General features: G+C 38.8%; 2 protein-coding genes across 6 annotated transcripts in view; one reads left to right on the top strand and one right to left on the bottom strand.

The window, feature by feature from the left end:
* cbl (Cbl proto-oncogene, E3 ubiquitin protein ligase) overlaps positions 1-3,015 on the top strand; it is a 50,411-nt gene extending 47,396 nt beyond the window's left edge. For 2 of the 3 annotated variants that reach the window (XM_044120568.1, XM_044120569.1), the window contains exons 17-19: positions 172-215; positions 289-357; positions 863-3,015. The gene's annotated coding sequence lies outside the window, so the exon portion shown is untranslated. The remainder of the gene's footprint in view (positions 1-171; positions 216-288; positions 358-862) is intronic. The other variant, XM_044120570.1, reaches the window with a different exon arrangement.
* Positions 1,082-23,601, bottom strand: part of mcamb (melanoma cell adhesion molecule b) — a 40,205-nt gene continuing 17,685 nt past the window's right edge. The window contains exons 3-18 of one of the 3 annotated variants that reach the window (XM_044120571.1): positions 10,769-10,899; positions 10,447-10,681; positions 10,275-10,342; positions 10,097-10,184; positions 9,043-9,222; positions 8,535-8,665; positions 7,946-8,063; positions 7,751-7,866; positions 7,405-7,546; positions 7,169-7,293; positions 6,345-6,489; positions 5,934-6,041; positions 4,756-4,797; positions 4,227-4,350; positions 3,307-3,418; positions 1,082-3,181 (exon numbers count right to left, since the gene is read on the bottom strand). In XM_044120571.1, the coding sequence (XP_043976506.1) occupies positions 3,179-3,181; positions 3,307-3,418; positions 4,227-4,350; positions 4,756-4,797; positions 5,934-6,041; positions 6,345-6,489; positions 7,169-7,293; positions 7,405-7,546; positions 7,751-7,866; positions 7,946-8,063; positions 8,535-8,665; positions 9,043-9,222; positions 10,097-10,184; positions 10,275-10,342; positions 10,447-10,681; positions 10,769-10,899 (1,868 nt within the window). In that variant the 3' untranslated portion in view covers positions 1,082-3,178. The remainder of the gene's footprint in view (positions 3,182-3,306; positions 3,419-4,226; positions 4,351-4,755; positions 4,798-5,933; positions 6,042-6,344; positions 6,490-7,168; positions 7,294-7,404; positions 7,547-7,750; positions 7,867-7,945; positions 8,064-8,534; positions 8,666-9,042; positions 9,223-10,096; positions 10,185-10,274; positions 10,343-10,446; positions 10,682-10,768; positions 10,900-23,601) is intronic. The other 2 variants (XM_044120572.1, XM_044120573.1) reach the window with 2 other exon arrangements.

Genomic DNA, 23,601 nt, shown 5'->3' with positions numbered 1-23,601 from the left:
TCATCTTGTATTTAGACTTTATATCCCATGAAGAGGACTCCTTCCCTTAAAATATATCATTTTGTGTGCTAAGCTGACTTCACCTGCTGTTTGTCCACTAAGATCAATGATTAATTAAGCTTTTTTTTTCTTATGAAGATTTAATCAGATTACAAACATCATGTGTTTTAGGACCAGTCCAGACACAATGAGGACCCAGGAGATTGCTGCCATGGGTAGTTAGCAGCGTCCTTGATCAGTTTTATTATTAATGTCCTGTATTTTTCTAAGTGTTGATTATCTTCACAGAGCTGTCTTCTACAAATTGGGGATTTTTTTGACTTTTTTCACTCTTCTCCTGACTCAGTCATTTGAATGGTGAGATCACATTGTTCCTTTATAATTTTTAAATTTTTACAACTAACCAAATGCCAGTCAACTCTCTCTAAGACAGCTGAATTTGATTTTAGTTTTGAAAATGACGCTTTACTGTCTGCAATGCCCAGCAGAAAATGAATAAATTAATTAAATATGATAAATGAAAGATACCACGTGAAGCCTGGCGGGCCTCCAAGCTTTACTTGTGCCCCCACCAGGCTAAAGGTTGCTTATTTATTTAAGTCTTTTTAAAATGTTTGCACTTTTTAAGATTTTATATTTGGTGTTCAGATATTAATCTTTCCAATCTTTCAATAACACATAATTATCAAGTGATATTTTCAAATTTCTTGTCAACTTGAAACATGTTTGAACTCAAAAACACGACGGCCCGCTGGATGAACGACTGCCTTAGCGCCCAACCACTGGGCTTAGCAAGTCTTCTGGGGGAAACCTTAATGATGCTATTCCTAAATATAATGTTTCTATTTTTGAAACATTTCAGGCGTTGGGGCCTCGTTCCGCTGGGGTAGATCCAGCACTCACTGGAGGGACCGTGTAACCCTCCTGACCTGGAACTCTTTGGGATCTCCCTGGATGAGCTCGAGAGCGTTACCGTGGAGACGGATATCTGGGTTTCCCTCGTGCAGCTCCGTCTCAGATAAGTGGAAAACCATGAATGCACGTTTCAACATCTGAAGATGTTAAATTGATGTTAGCACTCTTAACTTTTGACCATTTAACTTTATTTGGTATGATTTTGAAAACTAAAAACAATAAATGTTTTGGTAATTACAAGACGCGTAATAACTCAGAGACATTTAAAGGCATTTCAGACAACCAACGCTGTTCACCAGAGTTGCCAAAAGCGGAAGAAAGGAAGTGTATGATGGCATGATTGTCTTTAAGCTGGAGTTGTTTAGTCACAGTCATTCCCCCCTCCTCAGTAGTACACAGAAACTATAGGAACCAACATGAACACAAAACACTTACATGAAGAGCAGTTGTTGGTTTAAGGCTTCGGGTCTGAGGGGGTTCTGTGTCTCTTTGGGTTAGATTACCTCAGGTTTCAGTTATTACAGAAATGCATTCAGTGAACAGAAATGTGTGTGAAAAGGAAAACCTCTTCTAATCTCATTCTTCCTTCTCGTAAAAAAAAAAAAAACAGCTATAGAACTTGAGTTTGTTAGCATACAGTTCCATTAAAAACATGTCATACTGGGGAAAAACTGCATGAATACACAAAAAAAAAGAAAAAACAAAACATAAATCAGTGCATGTAAAATAAATAGGAACAAAAAACCAGCACAAAATGTGGAGTTTTTGCAAAGCATCTGAGTGTCATATCTAGGAAAAGAAATGTAACTATATGACCTGACTAGTGGCAATGCAATAAATCTAACAAATAAATCTGATCAAATGTAAAAATATACAGAGAACAAAAAAGTAGAAAAACATTACCCAATAGTTCAACTTCTTCAGCCTCAGAAAGTACTGTCCTTCATCTACAGAGCACTGGGAGTTGAGAAACTGAGTGATGCGTCTTTAAATAACCTGCATGTTTGTATTTAAAGAATAAAAAAGGTGTAGCTGAAGAGGTGCGGCATCTCTTAACTTTCAGTAGTGCAGACTGAAACATAGCAGAAAATGAACAAAACAATCAACCAAATCAAGCTCCTTACTTTAACTCCAAGAAGCACCGAATCATAGAAACACTGTCTGGATATTTGTTTGGTTTTTTTTGTTTTGTTTTTTTTGTGTGTGTGTTATTTTAAATAAAGAAATATATACATAGACTATAATATGTACAGTAACTGAGCTGCATCATTATTCTCTTCAGTGGATTGCACTGCATGAGGTGATGCTATGTCATACAGCGCGGACACATTTAATGGCACCCATGGTAAAAATGTGCAAAGAGCCTCAAAATAAAGGTCTTTATTTTGCAGTAGTACTATTTTACATCGGAAACCTTCACTATTCAGCAGATTGACTTGACTTATTGAAGATCATTTGAGAAGGTTGGTTCTGTCTCCGTGGAACAAAGGTTGGTTGTTTTGTTCTTTCTATCACTATCCTGCTGAAGGACCCAGTGACGATGTTTTATTTAAAATCTGCTGGTAATTCTGAAACCTCTGCTGTATTTAACACTGGGTATGAGGGGACAATTTATAAAAAAAAAAAATCCTAATGTGTTTTATCATGTTCAGAGAAGTATTAAATACAGACACGAACATGGAGGAGGTATAATTTAAACAGCTAAATAAAGAAACAAATTTTCCTGGATAAAAATAGACATTCGCCAAAATATTTGAATTTTATTCATTTATTTAATTATCTGAATAAATTTCCTTGAAGTAACCACTGGATTTCTCATTGTGAGATTATGCAACCTGAATAAAACAGTAGTTTATTTTAAGGCTTTCACACACTTTTCTCAGGGCAGACAATGAATTTGTCCACCCCTGTATTTAAAACAGACCCTGTCAGCTTTGTGCTATAATTCTTGTTCCACAGACAATCAGCAGTATACAAGGCTTGCAGTAGCGAGACAGAGAGTCAAAGCTTGGTAAGCGTGTTGTGGAGCTTGCAAATTGTGTTCCATTTCAACTCGAGGAGCACAGTGGACAGCAAGTAAAAAACAAAAACAAAAAAAACCCTTTCACTTTGAACTGTTTGAGTGTCAGCTGATTATCTCCACGATGTGAATCTGAAAGAAGGAGCTTTGGTGGAGACTTGAAGGCATCTGGGGGTCTGAGCCTGAGAGGGAACACCAGGAGCAGCTTCCTCGCCTCCTCACTTCTGGACATGCAGGTTCTCATCACTCCAGAGGACGAACAGGAACATTAAACACACAAACAGGCACGAGGAGAAACAGTGATGCGTTAGAAAAACATGGGATCCGATCAGCAGAACAGCACTGTGTCTGGTCCAGGATTGGGCATCTACCTGGTCGTTGGGTAGCTGTTTTTCTCCGTTGACGCCGAGCAGAATCGCCTCCTCTGTGTTGTCGCTCTTCATCTCCACCACAATCTTATCTTTGCTGGACTTCTCTTTAGTGCTTGGGTTGGACAAGAGCAGGCTCAAATAAGTGACTTAAGAATTGTATAAAATTGTCAGTCATGAGGAGGTTGTGAAATGGTACCTAATGTGGACGCTGCACTTTTGTTGCTGAAAAGGATCAGTTCTGCATACCTTGACTAAATATCCTTGGCTAAAGAAAAAATTACTTGTGTTTCTGTTGCAAGGAGAAAAGTAAAATATAATGGCAGACTAACGATTTATTAGACCAAACCAAAAAGGGTGTGATGGAAAATCCACAATACAGCTGCTTGTTTACCCTATAAGCTCGCATACAGAAAAGGTCTGAACAACGAGGATTTTGCGTCTCACCACGTCTTTAAAGTTTGGGTGCTACTTTTGATATTTTCTCGAATGAATAGTGTGCGTCTATTGGGATTAGGTGTGTGGAATTGGTGAGATTGGAGCTGTGTTTGATCATGGCATCATGTCTGTAAAAACTTTCAGGAGTATCAGATTTTCTTTAGTTAAATGTTTCCACTTAAGTTGCACAATTTTATTAATGTATTTTAATACAAACATTAATATTTGCAGTAACGTGGAAAACTGGATTTAAATGTTGTTAGCAAATAAGAATACAGAACTTCTGTCCTGTTATTTACATTTTAATTTAAAAAGTTAATTTTTCCAGCAGTGTTTTATATATATATATATATATATATGTATATATAAATATACAAATCTTCTTCTGCATTAGACCCAACAATAAAAATGAACAAAACCTAGAGAATCCCTTTATCTCTCTTAACAAATACAAAAACAGACAATTTAACTTTCATTAAACTTACAAGTCCTTTTTTCCTGATCGATTGCAGATCTTGCCTTTTTTGTAAAGGAAGTAAAGCACGCTGCCCAAGATGGCCAGAAGCAGGATACAGATAATGATCACTGCAATGATAACACCATAGCTTCCTGTTGAAGAAGAAGAAACAGAAATACAAATCAGAGCAAGTCGATTTGTAAAAGAGATTATGCTCGGAGTTGGAAGAGTCCGATGGCAGGTGAGGGTGTGACAGGAAGCGTTCAATAACAATACAGCAGTGCTAGCACCTTTCAGGTGATCTAAATCTGGCAACTCAGAAGAAAAAATGTGCGAAAGTTTCAAGTCTGCAGGAGAAGAGGAGCACTTAAACCGAAAACAAAAGGGAGAATCAGCATCAAGCATGCAGAGGGAGAAGTGGAGGTGATGGACAACAATGTTGTGCTGAATAGGAAAGGAACGTCTGCTGGAAGAGAGTCAGGAAACTGATACGGTGGATAAGCTAAAGGATGCTTTTTCGTGTTTGAAGAGGATCTGCAGCAACGTGACATACAAACCTTTTTGGACTTTCTCTTGTGGTTTGGGTGTTTCTGCTTTGGCTGAGAAAAACCAAATGAGCAGAGTTATCAGAGGGTTTGTGTGTAAAATAACTGAATCAGCAGGGCTGATACACCCAGACACACAAACAGGCATTCCAGGCATTCAGCATGAAAAAGTCAGAAAAAATTATTCAATTTAAAAGGCTCTTATCTCTCCAAAGCTAAAAAAATAAATAAATAAATCGAGCATGAATCTTGGTCAGTGACCTGAGTCATTTCCCACAGTAGCCCTCTTTAATCTCATTTCACAAGAGAGAAACAAAAATCCAGAACAGCTTTCCTCTGAGGGGATGGAAAGTTTCCTGGCAGGGTATATGTTGAAAAAAAAATAATAATAAAATAAAGCAGCATCCTGTACAGCAGAGAAGAGGCTCACTCTGAGTGGATTCAAAACCTCGCTTCTTCAGTTATGTTTATATCTGTGGATATTTCTGTCCAACAGAGATGCTGTCCTGACAGGTTTTAATATCCTTCTCTGTTTTGCTGATGCCCACTTTTCAACCACATTATGATTTTCTCAAGTTTCTCAAACGTCATCTTAGGATAATCGGTGAACAATATAAACAAAAATACATCAGCCAGGCGTTACTGGCTGTGATTGAAATTCAACCAAAAATTACCGATTATGTACATGTATGTATCGGGTTATATGTCTTTTTATCTGAGGCCAAAAAGTGAGAGTTTTCTGTCATGTTACATTTAGGTCACCAAGTAAAACAATAGATTTTACAGTATTTGATCTGCTTGATTATTTTTAAAAACAATAGTATTAAGTTTTTTTATTATTATTATTATAAATATTATATCTAAAAGCCGTGCTAGAGTAGAATTTGCTGATTATATTGTTTTGGTGAATTTTTTTAAAGCTGAAACTTTCAGTGAAACACAGGCTTGATGTATTGGAAAGACCAATGTCAGAATCAATGAAAGTGGACTGATTTCAATTAATGATTAATTGATCAGTGCAACACAATCATAATTTACAGGATATGTAAGGTTACGAATAAGATACAACTAACGTATATTAAACATAGTAACTTGATGAAACAGATATGCAGTAATAAATCAGTGATTATTAACTGGAACCTTTAGTTTACCTTGATCGGGCTAAAGAGGCGCAAAGCAACTGATCTTACCTGTGGATTTGGGTTTGGCAGCATTGATGGATGTGCTTGTATTGGCTGCTGTAATGGTTGTTGGAGAGATTGTTGTGGTGGTAGTTGCTGGTGTGGTGGTGTGTTTAGCTGAAATGGGGTGGGGGGCACAGATGGGAACACACTTCACGTTACAACATTAGGGGGAACGGAGGGGTTCACGTCAACAGCCGAGCAGCTTCACGACGTTGCCTCTTTTGCAAAGAGGACACACGGTGAAGTGCTCCAAATTACAGGCAACACTTTACAACACGTCACAGAGAGCTCCTGACCTTCAGACGAGGAAGAAAACACAAACCTTGACACAGACTAGAAGGGGAAGGACACATGGGGAAGGAAGGGGCATCCAGACACAACAACAGAGTGGACAAGAGGAACGAAGCAGGTACTCACTGAATTTGATGACGTACGTGACCGAGTCTTTGCCGAACTCATTTGAGGCGTTGCAGAAAACGGTTGTGTTTGAAGTGATGTTGACTTGAACTTTGGCTACGCTCTTAGCACCCACATCGGTCATGTGATTGGAGGAGCTGATGATCTGCCACAAACACACATTTCAAGACAGAACAGTGTGGTTACAAAAGGAAAAGGGTCAGATGTGGGTCAAAGGTTGTTTTGAAAAAGCATGAAAAGTTGGTACTTGTTCCACCAATATCAAGTGAGGGGAGCTATTACTTTTGTTGGCATTTCGAGTAACTGTGGCGTCATAATTACTGAAAAACGAGACAAATTCAACTCAAAACAAATTCTAACACTGTTTTGTGGATCTTAGTGTATAAACCCCTGATTCAAATACTTTAAACAGTAGGACCTGACTGTATTTTTGTGTGAATTTGAAACAGACGTTTTATGAATTTTGGTATACCCTGATAATGGTTTCCAGTCCAGGCCCTACTGGGAATCTCCAGCTACCTTTAAATTTTGATGACAGCCTACTGTGGAAAAGGCATCTTCCTCCATAATAACTTAATGAGTATCATGTAGAAGAGTTATTTGTCAAAAGAACAAACACCAGAACCAGTGATTTCCCTTTAAAGACTCAGGAAGTAATCCATGCCATCACTTTCACCTGACCAGTTTGGATTTATGACACATAGATAGTTTGATTTTTGTCATAATTGACCTCGTCACATACTCGTGAGTTAGGTCTGATAACTGAATCATTTTTGCGTATGTTGGATTTAAAGCTAAAACTGAAAGACATTTCTCAGTTGTACCTTCCCATTACTTGTGCCCCAGGTTATATTGGGAGTTGGGAAGCTTCTGATATGGCAGGTAAGTTCAAGTTCCCTCTCATTGGTCTCTTTCTCAGTAAGCTGTTTTTCTATAATCTCTGGTGGGCCTGCGGAAAGAAAGACATGAAGCAAACACATTTGATTTGATTAACTATGAAGTAAAAATCCATTTAAAAGTAATCTCAGTTCCAAATAAGCTGTTTTGTTGTCCATCTCACCCTGAACAGTAAGCTGCAGTGAAGCGTTGGCTTGCATTGCCTGAATGTCCGGTACCGTCACTACACAAACATACGTTCCTGCGGTGTCGTACGTTACAGCCTTCAGGTTTAAATGGTGACCCTTTTCAACTTCTTTTCCGTCCTGCAGAAAAACCACATCAAACTTACTTGCTGCCATTAGCATTTACATAGAAAGCAAAGCATACATTAGTGGTTCTTAATGCATCAAACCTCTGCTTTTTCTGAGTAAATAACAGTCAGTGTCAGTAAGCTTGTGGTGCTGCGACATTATCTCATACATACAATTGTTTTGCCACTTTGTTGCGAAACTACATTGCACTGTTACCTTAAACCATGTTGTGCTGGTGCTGAGAGATGATAAAGCATTGCAGGTAGCCGAAAACTCCTTCTTCCAGTCCACCGAAACAGAGCCGGTGGGTTTAATGACCACCTCATCCAGATCTATGCAACAGATAAAATACTGAGCACTGACTAAGTCACACTTATTGTTCTCATTGCAGATAAAATGAAAAGTCCTTACAGTTGACAAACAGTGTGGTGTTTGCTGATAAGTTCACAGAATTTTCATAGTCGTCTACGGTGCACTGGTAAACGCCACTATTGTGACGAGTAACATTCTCCATCTTCAAGCTTCGACCCTTCAAAACCAAATAACAGTCTTATCAAACACAATGTAATCACATACAAGTTGTTATCCATGTTTTAGGAACAAAGACAGTTAGAAAATGGACAGGAGTTAAAATAAATGGAATTTTATCAGGTGTACCATTTTTTAGCACATTTTTTCCTTCCCCTCAACTTTCCACTAATACTCTTAGATGCGGCCCCTAGCGAACCTCCAACTTGTTTAGCAAGCCGACCTTTTGTGGCGTCGTCTCGTTTCAGAGGGTGTCCGTGAAAGACTGATGGACAGCTGTAAGATCAGCTACTGTGTAGGCCATAACATTTCTTTATTTAAGCAAAAAACATTTACATTTAAGAATATAATCTAACATAATCAAAGGAAATATCCATATTCGACTTGAATTACTGAAATGAATTAGCTTTTGATGGCTGTTTAATGAATGTAGAGGTAGCACAAGAGTTATGGTGACAATCACATTTCTTACATCATTATTGTTAATTGTGAAATATTGGGATTCACTATTTCCATCACTGGCGCAGAGGAACTCCACCGTGTCGCCCTCCTTGACTTTACCCTCCGGGGATTCAACCCACAGATTTACTGACGTGGGAGGATCTGAAACAAAGGAGGGAAGGTCAGGATTTAATTGGGAATTTTTAGCAATCAGAAAGATCCAGAAATGTTAGGCTAAAACATTAGACTACTTCTCATAACATAAGCGACTGTATGATTTACTACAGAAAACTAATTGACATTTTTATAACTTTTTAGTACTGTGGATTGTTTTCTACTCTGAAATTACGTCATTCATGGACAAAACTAAATCACACAAACCTCAAGAACATTTTGTAACTAAACTACATTTCTGGAGTAGCTGTTTTGGTAGAGGATCTCTAAAGCAGATTACTTCTACTTCGCTTGAAATTCACCCAAAATCCCCCCAGAGCAGCTACTGCCAGAAAACTCTCATATTTGAAGTCTGGGTTACTCACAGAAGACAGTGATGTTAATACTGTTGGATTCAAGCATTTTCTCAGCTCCAGGAACAAGGAATGTGACCTCGCAGTAGAAAACTGCATCTTTGTCCTTCTTCTCCACCTTCATGTCCAGGTCACTGTTGACCGAAAATAAACCACTTGACTGAGTGGTGACTCTGTGATCCACTTTCACAGCTGGAAGACAAAAAAACATTTGCAAACACAAGAGATGTTAAAAGGTAAGGCGTTACAGAGCTGATTCACAGTCAGAGGAAGATAAATTCATTAAAAAGGAAACTATTGTTTGACATTCACCAGTTTCATTTCATTTCATGTGTACGTCGGTTTTATACGTCAGCCGTCCTCTGGGAACAACGACGGGTTCTTTGGCAAGTGTGAGACGGATGTTTCTGTGCTTTTTACATAAGTAGGGGTTCAGGCCATTTCTGTTTATTTTTGCTGAATCACTGATTTAAGTGAGCTGAGTGGGTTTGATGTCTGGGGTTCTGATGTGACCATCTGGATGAGTTGTTGAGGCTTTCTCGAAAGAAATGTGGCGGGCAGCCCATTCCTGCGAAGGTTCTCCACTGTTTCGTGTTTTCTCCATTTGTGGATTATGGCTTTCTCTGTGGTTCGCTGGAGTCCCAAAGCCTCTGTATTGGCTTTGGAAGTATTTCCAATATTCTGAGAGATCAATGACTCTGATCCTCATCTCTTCTTGAATTTGTTCAACACGTAGCTCAATTTATTACTCTTCGAGGTGTTTTACCTTTTGATGGACAGGATCTGTTTAAATTACTTCTTTGTAATAAGGCCGAGGTGTAGTTTACTAACTTGCATAATTTTGTGGATCTTTACATATCCATCCATCCATCCATCCATCCATCCATCCATCCATCCATCCATCCATCCATCCATCCATCCATCCATCCATCTTACATAGCTAAACGTCTTGAAACTAAAATCTTGGATGATAATAGTGCCTCTCATAAAGTATTCTGTTTTTACCACATGATCAGAAATGAAAACTGTACAACCGAATACAGACTTTGATGAAAGTGTGTCTCACCATCTGGAATATTGTGCAGTGGCATTTTGTCTCTGTACCAGGTGATCTTCGGTTTGGGGTATCCATTTTTCACCTCGCAAGAGGCAACCTATGTAATATAGGAGTCCAAACATGAGGGTGCTGTCTGACAGCTTATTATTTTCAAATGGTTCATCTCTGAGATCAAAGACCTGGTTACCCTTTTCACTTCATCGCTGACTGATATTCCCTGTTCCACACCTTGAATTGTGGGATCCTCTGGTGTTTCTGGAAAGAAAAAAGGACAATGTGAAGAGAAGGAAGACAGGCAATAATAAATCCATCTCTGGTTGTTGTTAATCTCTCAGCCATCAGAATGCAGTAAATCTTACTAAACACTTTCAGCTTTGTGCTTCCCTCTCCGCTCCCTTCGCCAATGATCTTGACGTAACAGTTGAACGCCACCTCATCGTCGCTCAGCTGCACATCCCTGATGGTCAGCACCACCTCTCCAGCGGTTCCAGTGGTACCCACCGTGATCCGATCAGAGTAAGGAGTGTTTTTGTCCACGGTGCTTTGAAGGCTGTCCTGGCTGTAGATTCGTTGAGTGTCTTTTGTACTCTTTATCTGCAGGTTGTCACAAATCGGTGCACATGTGAGGACAGCTGGTATCGCTCTCTGGGTGTCCAGAGTAAAAGGTTTGATGACACTCACATAGTACCACTCTAATGTCATGCCGCCGCTGCCGCCAAAGTCGTCCGATTTGAACATGCAGGTGATCTGAGCTGTGTCTCCTAAAAAAACTTCCACTTTGTCCTCCATGTTTACCTCCACAGAGGCTCTGGCTGGAAGAGGGAAATGAAAATGTTTTCATGTCTGCTTTCCAAAACCTGGTTTACACCGAACCAAGTTTTGGATTCCAAAACAACAAAAGGTAGACATGTTGTTAAAATTTCTCTCGTAAATGATCATGACTGCAGTTTTTATAGAAGTCCACCACAAGTCAACGTTGGTCAAACTGATGTTCTTATCTTTGGGAGACTAAAAACCCAGAGATAAGAATCTGAAACAACGTGTACCGTATATATACCAGTTAGGTGTTTTGATGTGATTTACTTGACGCTCAAAATCATCCTGGTCGGTGGGGCATGATAATGTTTGATTATCTCAGAATATATATATATATTCAAAAATAAGAAACAAAACACCTTGAGCTGCAGTATTTTGCAAAATTACTCTAGATATTTTATTATGTTTTCATATTACAGGCCAACTCAAAGTAGTGCAAAAGTATTAGTTGAAATGGTTTATGTACTTATTACAATGTGAATAGTGAAAGATGTGCTGTATTCGACTCTCTTTCATGAATATTTTTGGAAAACCATCTTTTGATGTATTTGCAGCTGAATGTATTTTCAGATGTGGTTTGACTAGAGACTTTTACCCATCCTACTTTTCAAAACTAATAACTCAAGCTCACTCAGATTGCATTTTGAGTATTCGCCTGTATCTATTTCCAGGTCTTGCTACAGATTCTCACATAAATTCAGATCTGGGCTTTGACTGGTCCAATCTAACACATAAATACTTTGTTCTAAAGCATTCTGCTTCCTGTGTTTATTTTGACTATGCTAACTTCTACCCCAATCTTTTACAGCGTTTTACGGCTTTTCTTCCAGGAATGCTCTGTATTCAGTTCTCCCCCAATCATCTCATAAACTCCCTGAGCCCCACTGAACAAAAGTCTCCTAACGTCATTATTTTATATGACGCCACCTCCATGCTTCACAGTAGGGTTGTTGTGTTCACAGGGTTATTTCTCAGCCAAACAAAATGGTTTACATGAAAGCCACAAAGTCCAGTTTTGCTAAATCCCAATAAAATGCAGTCTGGTTTGTTGTAATGTGACCGAATGTGAAAAGGTTCTAGTTATTTTGAATTGTTTGCAGTAGCATCCAAAACATAGGATACACAGGATAAAACAGCCTTTTACTTCAAATATGCAAGAGCGAAGACGAAATTGTTCAGTTCTGTGAACAAAAGTGTTAAGACTGCCCAGAATCATCATCATCATCTTTAATTAATATTTTTGTACAAACTCAAGTAAGAAATGCAAATCAGTAAAAAGGAGGAAAGTCCTGATGGGCAAAAGAAGAAGAGAGGGATGCTATGATAGGAATGAGAAGCCCACCCATGTACACATAAATGCACCGCATTCCAGCATGGCACCCTCACACAGGAAGAAAGGCCTGATTTACAGGCAGCATAGTAGCACCACTGTTCCTTCATGATCTGTCTGCGAGGAACCGAGGATTTTCCCCCCTTTAGCTTCCCCTGAATTGACCGTCCTTTCAGTCTGTGGGGACCCTCAAGAACACTTGGAGCCACATTGTTTGAGTAGGTGCAAAGGAGTTCAGGGCAGAGAAGAAGCCCAGTGACCTTAAGAGGTTTGTTGCTATAAATTGTTGCTGCCAGTTGAACAGAGCTCTGTGGGAATCTCCTCAATGGGCAGGAAAACACCACTTCATAGCCAGAACTTGGCTTTTTAGCTTTTGCTGTATTTCTGTCTGACTTTTGCTACCCATGTGCTTAAATATGCCATTTTAATGAATTAAAATGAATTATTTCTTTATGTGCTGAGTTACCTCTGAGAACAAGGTAATCCATTTCAAATGTTTTTAAATGTAAAAATACACCAGAAGTTTATTTACTTATGAAAGCCACATTTTTCTTATTGAAAGAAAATGTGTGTATGTTGATCTTTAAAGATTTTTTCCATAATACTGTATGTTTTTCTGTAATTGTGTGAAAAATATAAAGCGCATTTGTTTTGTTTGTGAGCCAATCCTCTCATTTCTTCTGCAAAAACAACCCAGCGTGGATTCCTGCCTCCTCCTGCATTAGCCCACCTGTCTCTCACTCAGCTGCATGTCGCTCTTTACTCCTGGCTAATGGAGCCGTATAGATACTTTCCTGGTAAGAAAATCCAATTAGTTTCTACGACATAGACATTTCCTGGCCATTAACGATGGAAGAGCAGCGCTCTTGACCGACTTGCAGGACCTCAACCCCCCTCCACCACCTAGGAGGAACTGCAGCACCTAAATCCTGATCTTTAAAAACTCTGACAGCGACGTCACATTTAATTTGGAATTTGTCCAGCGTTCATGGCTGAGGTACCTTAATCAGTGCGACACAAAAAGAGCTGAGCATCCTCGTTTTTTTTTTGGCAACAGTCTCCTCGTTTAGCAACAAACGTAATTATTTACTTTGACTAGACTCTTATTGAATGTGGAGGCAAAACTGCTCTCTATTTTCATCATCTGTCTGTCGTATTTCTCACATGATCAATAGTTGAAATCGACCTGTGATGGTTAAAAAATAGAAATCCAATCTTTTATCCGACCAGCGAATGCACAATAAGAGCAACAACACTTTTCTGGGTGGAAGTTGGGTCTTGATGAAGTGAAAGATGGCTGCTTTCTGAGCCAGTGAGCTGTTTTTAAAAACGTATGACATGTCGAGATGCATCAGTCCGGATGCAAGACAGCGAGAGAGAGAGCATCACTTTCAGCATGTCTTCCAGATGTCTTCTGAGATGAAATGGGTTGCTGGATTTCTGCATTGCACAGATTTTCTTAAGCACTATTGATGCTTTTGAGCAGGGAACATTGGAAATCACTGGACAAAGTGCCTTGGAGCATCGGCTGTTGACTAGAAGGCACCGATGTGGATGTTTCATATTCCTCTGATGTCTGTTTCCCTGAAATGGAAATTTATTATCCAAGGCAGCATCAGAGCTGTTCATTTAGGAATATCCTTTTAAACAGGGAAGGTGATGTTAAAAACAGTAAACTTAATACAGTATAGTAAAGTTTTTCTATTACCTTTCTCAAAGAATTTGAGAACCAACTAGATGCTGACATAAGATGTAGACGGAAAAGTTTAAGAAAGTAGTGCTTTCTCCCTCTCTTATGGTCACAAACTGTGTTTCAGTTAATTGTTGTAATTGAAATTACAAAAATAAATTTGCTTAATGGAAATTGCAACAATTGTGTGTGTTCTTTTTACAGTAGCCAAATAGAGACAAAGATCTGCGCACATTTGCAATGCAAACACAGCTTTTACACACACACACACACACGCACACACACACACACACACGCACGGTGATAATGAGCAACATTAATAATGTCGCTTAACCTGTCAGACATTCAGTTTGTGTTCAGAAGGTTCTGGTTAAAATTAGGCGCTCATTTGTGGGTAGCTTATTGTTTACGAGATAGAGACTCCATTAGACACCCAGTTAATTTTCTTATTTATCTCAGGATTTCTGCAACAGATGGTGAGGCCGACACAAAAGCTCCGGTTCAAATTTCACAGAAGATCCTTTGTATGTGGGCCCCAACCAACTATGTGTCAAAGTTTAGTCAGTTTAGTGTCTCCTGAACAAATTCATTTGGAGTCTGGCCATCCTTTGCAGCTTTACTTCATCAGTTATTCCCAGTATTAGATTTGAATGTAAAAAAAAAGTAATTAACTGCATAAACTAAATCAACATTTTACCCTCCAGAAAGACAGTGTCATATTTTAAAGCCAAAGGCATGCTCCAAAAACACAGTAATGAAATAACTCCCCATAGAAAACGAAGGCATTTCACAATTTTAGTCTAACAGTTAAAACTTAGACTTGACCGGAAAACGTCTTGCTTTTTACTTTATCTAAATGTTTGTGGAAAGTTTTCCAAAATAGTTTTGTGTTTGCTGGAAACACGGAAAACCGTTTAAAGAGGTTGGAAACAAGCGAATGGTGCATCTGATATCAGTAACGGGTTGAGGGAGAAAGGATGCAAGATATGAAAAATAAGCTTAGAAGAAAATCAAGAGGTCAGAGGGAAAACCCTAATATCTTCCTACAAGTTAATGAAATAAAAAAAAAAAAAAAAAAAAAATTAAGGTTGCAAATCTCAAGACTCCACAAAATTAGGTGCTCTTAATTTTGTTAGAGCCTGCAGTGAGCACACTTCTTGCAGAAGATAAGATAACCCCAAGAGGAAGTCATTTCAGACAGAGCTTGTGTCCGGTCTTGACAGCATAATCAGTTTTTGTCAGAGATAACGGAGCTTTTCCTCACTTCCTGCATGGAGAGGAGATATTCGGTCTGATTTATTTTATGTTTTTATTCTATACTAAACACAATTGCATTACTTTCCAAATACTGTTCTTAAAGCATTCTTCATACCAGATGGAGCCTCATACCGAGTGATGCTGATCTATATTGTCTCGGTAGAGTTTGGAGTTGATCACAATCGTTTGAAATGACAAAGCTACGTTGGTATCTTTTCACCACTTCATCATTGCTTTTGCCTGGTGACACGGCGCTCCACCTGCAGGAGAAGTTCAACATTTTATCCGCTGCAGCATTTATTTTTCCTCTCGACGGGAGAAGGCCCCTAATTGTAAGGAGGGAGGAATCACTAGAGGAATGAATCCTCTGTCTTCTGTGATCCGTCCTTTACTTTCCTGCAGAATTTCATTTCTTCACTCGGTTCTTGAGGTTCTTCTTGGTCTGAAATCGTTTGCTTCTTACCTTTTTCATCAAAGATATTTTACGAAGGAAACACTCACATCCGCCTGCTGCCAGCGTTGAGGAAGCTCTCCAATGGTGGAAACACGATTCTGTTTGGCATCTTTCAGGACGACAATCCTAAAGTCAAGCAGACCTTTTTGGACTTTTTTCGTAATCCGTCATTTCAACATATTCTCCTTTACAAGCCTGACGTGGCCCAGAGGGTATTATTACATTTACTTTATCACGTATTTTCTACCTTTATATCAGTCCTATCAATGTCCAGAAACTCACTCAGGTGTGGCTTTTAAACCCGAGACAGTTTCATTCAGTTTCATTTCGATATACATGGGAGACAATTAAGAGAAGAAAAAATCTGGTTCTGGTTGTGATGGCAAGACATTTTTACTCAGCAACTTCAGGTTGGTATTCGTGATCCATTAAGTTGCTTCAAAAGACAAAAGAACAATATAAAATCGAGACGTGCAAAATTAACATTCTCCTTGCACATGTGAGGCCATTTTGATGACGAGGGCTGAGAAGAACACAAAGACTTCAGCCACACCTGCCCCTCTTTTATAGCAATCTCTCTTTAATAGGGTGAATGGAGCTCGTTCTGTCACAGATTATGAAGTCCTTATATAATGAACTGAAGCTGAAAACACATTTATGTCGGTGCCAAAACCTTCGTCTACGACTGTAATAATAATGATAAAAACAAAACAAAACAAAACAAGAACGTCGCCTCTGAGTGTTTTCCAGTCATCTCTCTGACAGGCGGACTGATGAGATGAGGCGTGTGGAGCTCAAAGGATGGGATCTGTTTTGACTTTGTCCCTGTGATGGTTTCAGTACCGTCAACCTGCCGTTCACGCCGCTCCGCTCTGGCACCGAGCCCAGACCACAGATGGCTATCAGCGAGAGAGAGAAGAGGACGCTCACCTTCGGCACATTAGCTGCTGTTCGCGGCAGATTACTGTCCAGAGCTCTAATTGATTTAGAAAGCACTGAGGCCTCGGCTCCCCATGAAGGCTACATAATTACAGCAGCAAGACAAAAGAAACCTCTTTAAGTTCCCACTTTTTGGATTCCTTTGCTTTTATCACATATGTTTGACAGGCAAGTTTGTAACAACAATAAGGAGGGTGTCAAACTCAGAACATGCAGTCTCTGTCATTTCATATTTCTGTCGTTTTTATCAACCGTTTCACACTATATCAATTAATTACAGATGACAGAATGGAAAAAGAATGGAAAAAGCTAAAGCTGAGGTTGCAGTAAGCAGCTGCATGGCCTCATGCAGAGGAAAGGTCAGTGACATGATTGATGGCGCCCAGGAATAATGTGCTTTTAAGGACCAAGAAGAGGGACAGGAGCTCAGGTTCCAGTGAAACCGTCCCAATCAGTCGAATGCTGAAGAAAAATTAAAGTAGGAGTTTTTTGTTTCCCTGCAGAAGCTTCAATTCAGATTGTGAACCCACAGCAGGATTTACAACCAAACTGAAGATTCAGTATGAAAAAAAAAAGAACAATCTTTGTTCCTGAAAAGGCGGAGCCCCTAAATTTTGAAATGTGGTATTTAACTGATGACATTACGTTTTTAAAGGTCTTTCTGTTGAACAGATACTTACAACACAACAATATTAATAAACAGTTTCCCCCTTCCTCTTCCAATTCTTCCTATAGTATCTTTTATAAAATTTATCTAATTTTATTACTTCTTCCAATTAACTTTTCCCCCCCAGATTGGTATCATCATCATATTTCACCTTTTTTGGATTACTGTTTTTTTTCTTGTATAGTAATTTCTCTAGATTTACTATTCAACCCAATTTAACTATTTTCTGGGATTGTTATAAATGTTTTTCAAATGTTAATATTAATCCAGTCTACTATTTTTTCCAGTTTAGGATTTTTATCAGACTGCGGGACTCACTGCTACTTTGGACCTCAGCATGTTTTCCGAGTTGCAACAGGATGAAACCACCAGAACGGTATAAATTAATTCCTCTTTCCGCCCTATTTTCAGTTTAGAACATCAATTATTTTCCCAGCCTCAGCTTTAGGGATAGATAGTTAAATAGTTTAATAATAGTTAAGCATTAACCCATATAATAAGCTTAAATGACAGTAAAGTTCTTACTTTCAGGGGGGTTTGCAGACAGCAAGATATATGGTTACAATATCTTATCGGCAGCAGCGTAATTTAAAAAGCCTAATAGACCGTGTCTGATTTATAGAGTTTATTTTCAACACTGATTTTATTAGAAAACCTAGATGTGCAGGTTTTCTATTGGTGAAGGTAGGTGTTGTCCTCTGAAACACCACCAGAGCACGAGCAGATTCATTTCAGATTTGTAACGGTTCTTCAGGCAGCGGGGGAATAACCTTTAACCAAAAATAGCTCCTGGAACAAAAAAAGGTGGTAAATACTTTGGATCTCAACATACTTCTGTGCACAATATGTGTTTGTGTGGAAGAGGTCATAGCGATCACTCGCATGAAAATAATTATTCCCGATCCATCAGTTAAGTAACATTTTCAGCAACGACGTCAATAAAACGGTAAAAACGCTTCTCAGCGCAAACAAAAAGTTACATTTTTACAGATTTAAAGCTTGAATGTTGGGAAAGTGCAAAAAAAATGTATTTAGTCCAAATCAGCATCCACTAATCAGACCAGATTCAGGCCATAAACATTTTATTACACGGTGGGCAGGAGAGCGCATGACAAACTTCCAGGTCTGCTGTGTCTCATTCACGAGTTTTCCAAACAAAAAAAAAATGTTCAGTGAATGAAAAGCAGACTTTCTTCTCCCAGTTCTGCAGGGAGCAGGCATGAGCGTTTATACCAAAGAGGGAGCATGCTGCTCTGTTTGCATTGCGACGTCTTTATGTAATCAGTCTCGCCTGACGTAAGGTTAGGTTTTTTTTTTTTTATGGAGCTACATTAATATTTACATAGCAAGTATTTCCCTGCTGAAAACCTTTTTTCATGAAATAAATTCTCTCTTTTTACAAAAAACAAAGCTGAAGCTCTACCGTAACAAATGTTAAAGGGATTCTTATGTGCCTGGGTGTAATGGGTCGTGAACCGAGATTTAATTTCCATTATCCACTCATGATCTTGTCAAGTGACTGTGCAGCTGGAGCACAAGCATGAAGCAGGATAGCACATGGGATCACGATTATAATCATCTTAAAAATAATGAGCTGTGTATTACATTGAGCTACAGATAAAATCTTTGTGTTTGTCGTCCTGGTTTCTATGTTTGAAGGCAGAATGCACGCTCTTGTCTCGTTTTTCACCCCTGTCACGTCTAACAATAAGAACGGCCTCTCAGGCTTGTTTGGTTACACGACAGAGCAAACTTACAGCACGCTGACCCGACTGGCAGCAGAAACAGCAGCCGGACTGCAGGAAGAGAGAGAGGGAGAATGGGAAACCAGCGGCTCCGTCAGGTTGTGGTTTACATGAATGTAAATAAAAGTCACTTGAGAGAATTTGAAAGAGCGAAGACTGGCTAACGAGGCTAAAATGAAAAGGAGGACATCTCTCAGCCTGTGTCGACACCGGATTCCTCTTTTTTTATTAGAGATGTAAGATTTTTAGATGCTTTTTATCCGCACCAAAAGTTACCCTTCTGGTTCGGAAAAATACAATTATAGTGCTCTGTTTTTCAGGGATTTATGTGCATAAATACCAAAAATTTTTGTGATTAAAGTCTTTAACTGCAAGTTAAACACTTAAAAAAATAAAACAGAGCAATACTCTGTTTAGCCTTCTTGTTATCTGCTGAAAGTCTTGCTCTCTCACGATTATTATGAAGCACGTCTCGGTCCGAGTCATAAATCTGAAAGAGTCTGTCGCCTGTTTGAATCAATGAAACTGAAAACCGTCAACAGCTGGTTTCCTTGTGAATCTTTCTAAGGTTTTGTGATTCTAGTAATCAGGATTTAGGTGACTAAGCTGCACAGAGTAACTATAATTTACTGATAATTTGTACTCTTGTGGAGAAAATTGTAAAAATAACAGTTTAGTTTTTACTTGATTTGACTTCCACTTGGCCTCTTTTTTTTTTCATTTTTTTTAATTTTATGATTTCCACATTCTCATCTTTCATGGCCAGACACAAAAGCTGAAGTGAAAATAAAAGAAAAATACAATTAATGTCAAATGAAAAGCTCTGGAAAAGTTTTAAAAAGTCTGATCCCAGCCATTTCAGTTAAATTCCTGAAATTTCACTTTTAATTAAACAGAATTTTCAAAAACATGAAGGAAGTTTTGATGTTGGAATATAAATTAACTGACAAAATGACACGCAGGGCAAAACTGTCTGGGCACAAATCGGATTAGACGGAACCAAACAGTGACACTGCTGTCATTGTGGCATTGTCCCGTCCTGGAAAATATTTGAATAATATTTTCCGCGCTGTGTGGGAATCCTGACTTAGAAAAACAATAAATAAATAACAGAAAGTCTTTCTTCTTGAAAGAAAGGTTTGAAAAAATAGGGATGCCTTAAACATTTGAGTTGTTCTCTCTATCCACCTTCAAATTTATATGGATTTCTAGGCAAAAAGGAGATTATTTTATAATCTGATATGTCACGTTTAAGCTGTACTTTAAGAAACTAGAGATGCAGCCGACCAGCCGTCCCACCAACCTCTAAGCAGGGCAGAAAAATGCAACAAGAAACTCTTGAAAACACAAACACTGAGGTCCTTGTCACATGTTCATCAATCACATCCGTGCAGCCATACACACCCTGAGGCCTTTTAACACACACACACACACACACACACACACACACACACATACACACGCATGTCTCACACAAGACTTAAAGCTCAGACGCCTCTCACTGCTCCATGAATCGCCCTCAGCAGTCTGCAGTCTGAAACACCATGAATAGGCCACTAAAATGGAAGAATGATGATTTTTCTGTACCAGATATCAATAAATATACTTAATGTGTGGCCATTTTTGAAATGACACTTTTTATGTGCGGCTGCTTTGACAAGTCTCTTTGACACGCTCTCCACAGAGCTGCAGGGATTATGTCATGAAACCCTGAAATGAAGCTGCATGGATTCTTGATTTTATTGATACAAGTTGCATTCAGAGTAAGCTTTTAAAATGCCTAATGGACTTTATTTATTTTTTATTTTTTTACTATGCTGAGCAGTAAATGCCAACACCACAAACTCTTGAAGTATGCAAACCGGAGTGAATTGGATGCATCTAGAAAAAACTAATAAACTAACTAAATAATTACAAGAAACTTTCTGCTTACATTTTTCAACAGCACAGCTATTCAATATCAGCAGATAAAGCTTGATATTTTTAAAGTGTCACAACATATCTTGAAATGTAATGCAGTGTAACCCCAAGCTGCAGTCTGTCTACATCCTGACAGGTTCGGTGCACACTAAAGTTTACCAAGAAGTCAGATTCTCTTTTATATTTTCTAAAGGGGAGAAATAACAAAACCACAGTCAGCCATGTTTTAAGGTCTTGCTCATATTTTTATCTCATTATTTTCTTACTCTCTGGCTTACTGAGCTTTACAGCTGCGGCAGATAATCAAAACACATTCCTTCATATCACTGATTTGTCTGCATTCACAGTGCGCAGTTGGTAGAAGAAGTAATAAAAAAATGTTTCTCAAGTCCTTAAGTAAGGACTCTTGATTCAATTTGGAAACATCAAATAGTTACTTAGTCATCATGTCTTTGTAAAGGTTAATTCATAAAACACAAGAACAAAGAAATGTGTTCTGACTCAGGGCTCCAAATGCTAAAGGACTTCATTCTGTTCTTGCCACCCTGGTTTTGGACAGCTTGTTCTCGACACATATTCTGAGCAGAATATTGTTCTTACTTGATGTCTGAAAAATATGAGGGGGGCACAGTGCAATCGGAGAGACTTATGAGGACTTCCTGGGACCCCTGAACATTGGCTCTTGTGAAAGGTTGTGGCCAACAAGAACTTAGTTCTTGTTGTCTCGAGTAAAAGAAGTAATTTGCTTTCTCTTGGGGAGTGTTGGCCTTAAAGCAACACCGTCTACATGCGATATTTGTTTTATGTTTCTTCTTACCATTAATAACACCACAATACTCTACAGTTTCTATAAGGGTGGATTATGATGCTCTGGAAGATTTGTTCATTAAGACAGAAGAAGCAAAAATGTGACTTGATCGTCTGATGGGACAAATAAGTTTTTTTAAAGTGCAGTAAATGAAGCTACGTTTCCATGTAAATATATATTTAAAGAAACTCTTAGACTCGTGTCTAAGAGCATAGAAATGTGCTTGTTTAAGCCTTTTTTGCATGTTAGGACTTTAATTCTTAAATGTTGTGGAGGTTGAGACGATTGAAAAAAGATCACGTCAATGAAAATATGGGAAAAAAAGTAGAGAATTGCACATAACCGCTTAAATTATGTGCACGACTGACGCAATGATTTGAAGATTTGAGAATTTCAATTCTCCTCTGAGAAATGCACCAAAGCCACTGGAAAAAAATAATAATTGTGAATCCGTAATCTGATCGATGGATGCGGATCTCGACGCTGTCATTTACTGTACCGTTCAGCACCAGCTGTGAGAGAAACGGTGGCGTCTGCTGGGTTCAAGTGATGTTTTCATTGCTGTGTGCAGCGGCAAAGAGACAGATGGTGGCAGCTGTGGCAACCAAGCTGCACATTCCCACAAAGCCTCAGGGGAAAACAAGGTGATCTTGTCACAGTCATGTGTCAGACACTTTCCCCGACAACACACATAGATCCTCCTGGGATCCGGAGCCAAATGCCAGCAGCATCCACCCGGCGTGCCTTTATGAAACAAACTAAAAAACAAACAAAAAACGACGGTTGACGACTCCTCAGAATGCGGGAACGATAGTAGAGACTAGGAATGTAAATAGAGAGGAGAGGATCAGAGGAGCAGACCACACAACAGAGAGGAGGAGGAGGAGGAGGAAGAGGAGGAGGGAGTCACACTGCTCTCCGGTTTCTCCTGATGATGTGATGGTGCATGTGGTTTCAGCAGACCACCTGTTGTAAAGGTCACTGCTCGGTTGCCAGAGCTCCACGCTCCGTCCTCAAACATATCTCTGCTGACTCACAAGCCGTACAACAGAAACGCAAAGACGGCTCCGGATGAGACTCACTCCTGGCAACAGCATTGTCAATACAGGGGGTTTAAATTGAAGCAGTAAATATAAACTCTGTTCCACCTGCTTGTAACAGCTGCCACTAAATAAAACGTTAAAGACCTCTGCTGTGAAGCAGAGGTCTGTCACTGATCAGACCTTTATTTTACTTTGAGGTCTGACAGTGCAAGTTTGTCTCGTCTTTTATGTCTCCTTGAGGAATTTATTTTGAAAGCCATGCAAAGAAATAAAGCATCCTTTTCACTTTTTTTGTACTCCAAACAAGATATGTGATATAAAACATCATCTATAAAATACCAGAGTCTCTGTTTAACTGAAGGGTAAAGCTGCTTTTGCATCAAACAAGAGCAAATTAAAGAATACTCAAAGAATCAGAATCATTTAATTGCCATTGCCAGTAAACAGGTTCACAGATTAGTGAAACTACAATGTGAAAACATTAAATATTATCAAGTATTTTTGGTCTAGTTTCCAGGGCAAATGTCTTATTACACTTGAAGTAAGACAAAACTAACTTACAAGTAACATTCCTTAGTATTGATGAAAAAGTACTGGTTCCCTTATGACATGAAAGTTGGTTTTGCTGTAAGTGAAATAATCCGCCAATAGAACAAGAACTTTTTCATTAACTTTAAGAAATTATGTGCTTAAAACAAACTTCTACTGGTAAGTTAGTTTTGCCTTATTTCAAGTGTAATAAAATATTTCCACTAGAAACCAGACCAAAATTACAAAAATGTAAAAAAATAAATGAAAAAAAGATCAAACTTAAAAAACCCTGATCTTTCTCCTTTATCATCTCA

Source organism: Gambusia affinis, linkage group LG06 (genome assembly GCF_019740435.1).
Source record: "Gambusia affinis linkage group LG06, SWU_Gaff_1.0, whole genome shotgun sequence".
Taxonomy (NCBI): Eukaryota; Metazoa; Chordata; class Actinopteri; order Cyprinodontiformes; family Poeciliidae; genus Gambusia; species Gambusia affinis.
Note: the sequence above shows the minus strand (reverse complement) of the source record. Positions and strands in the feature narration are given on the sequence as shown.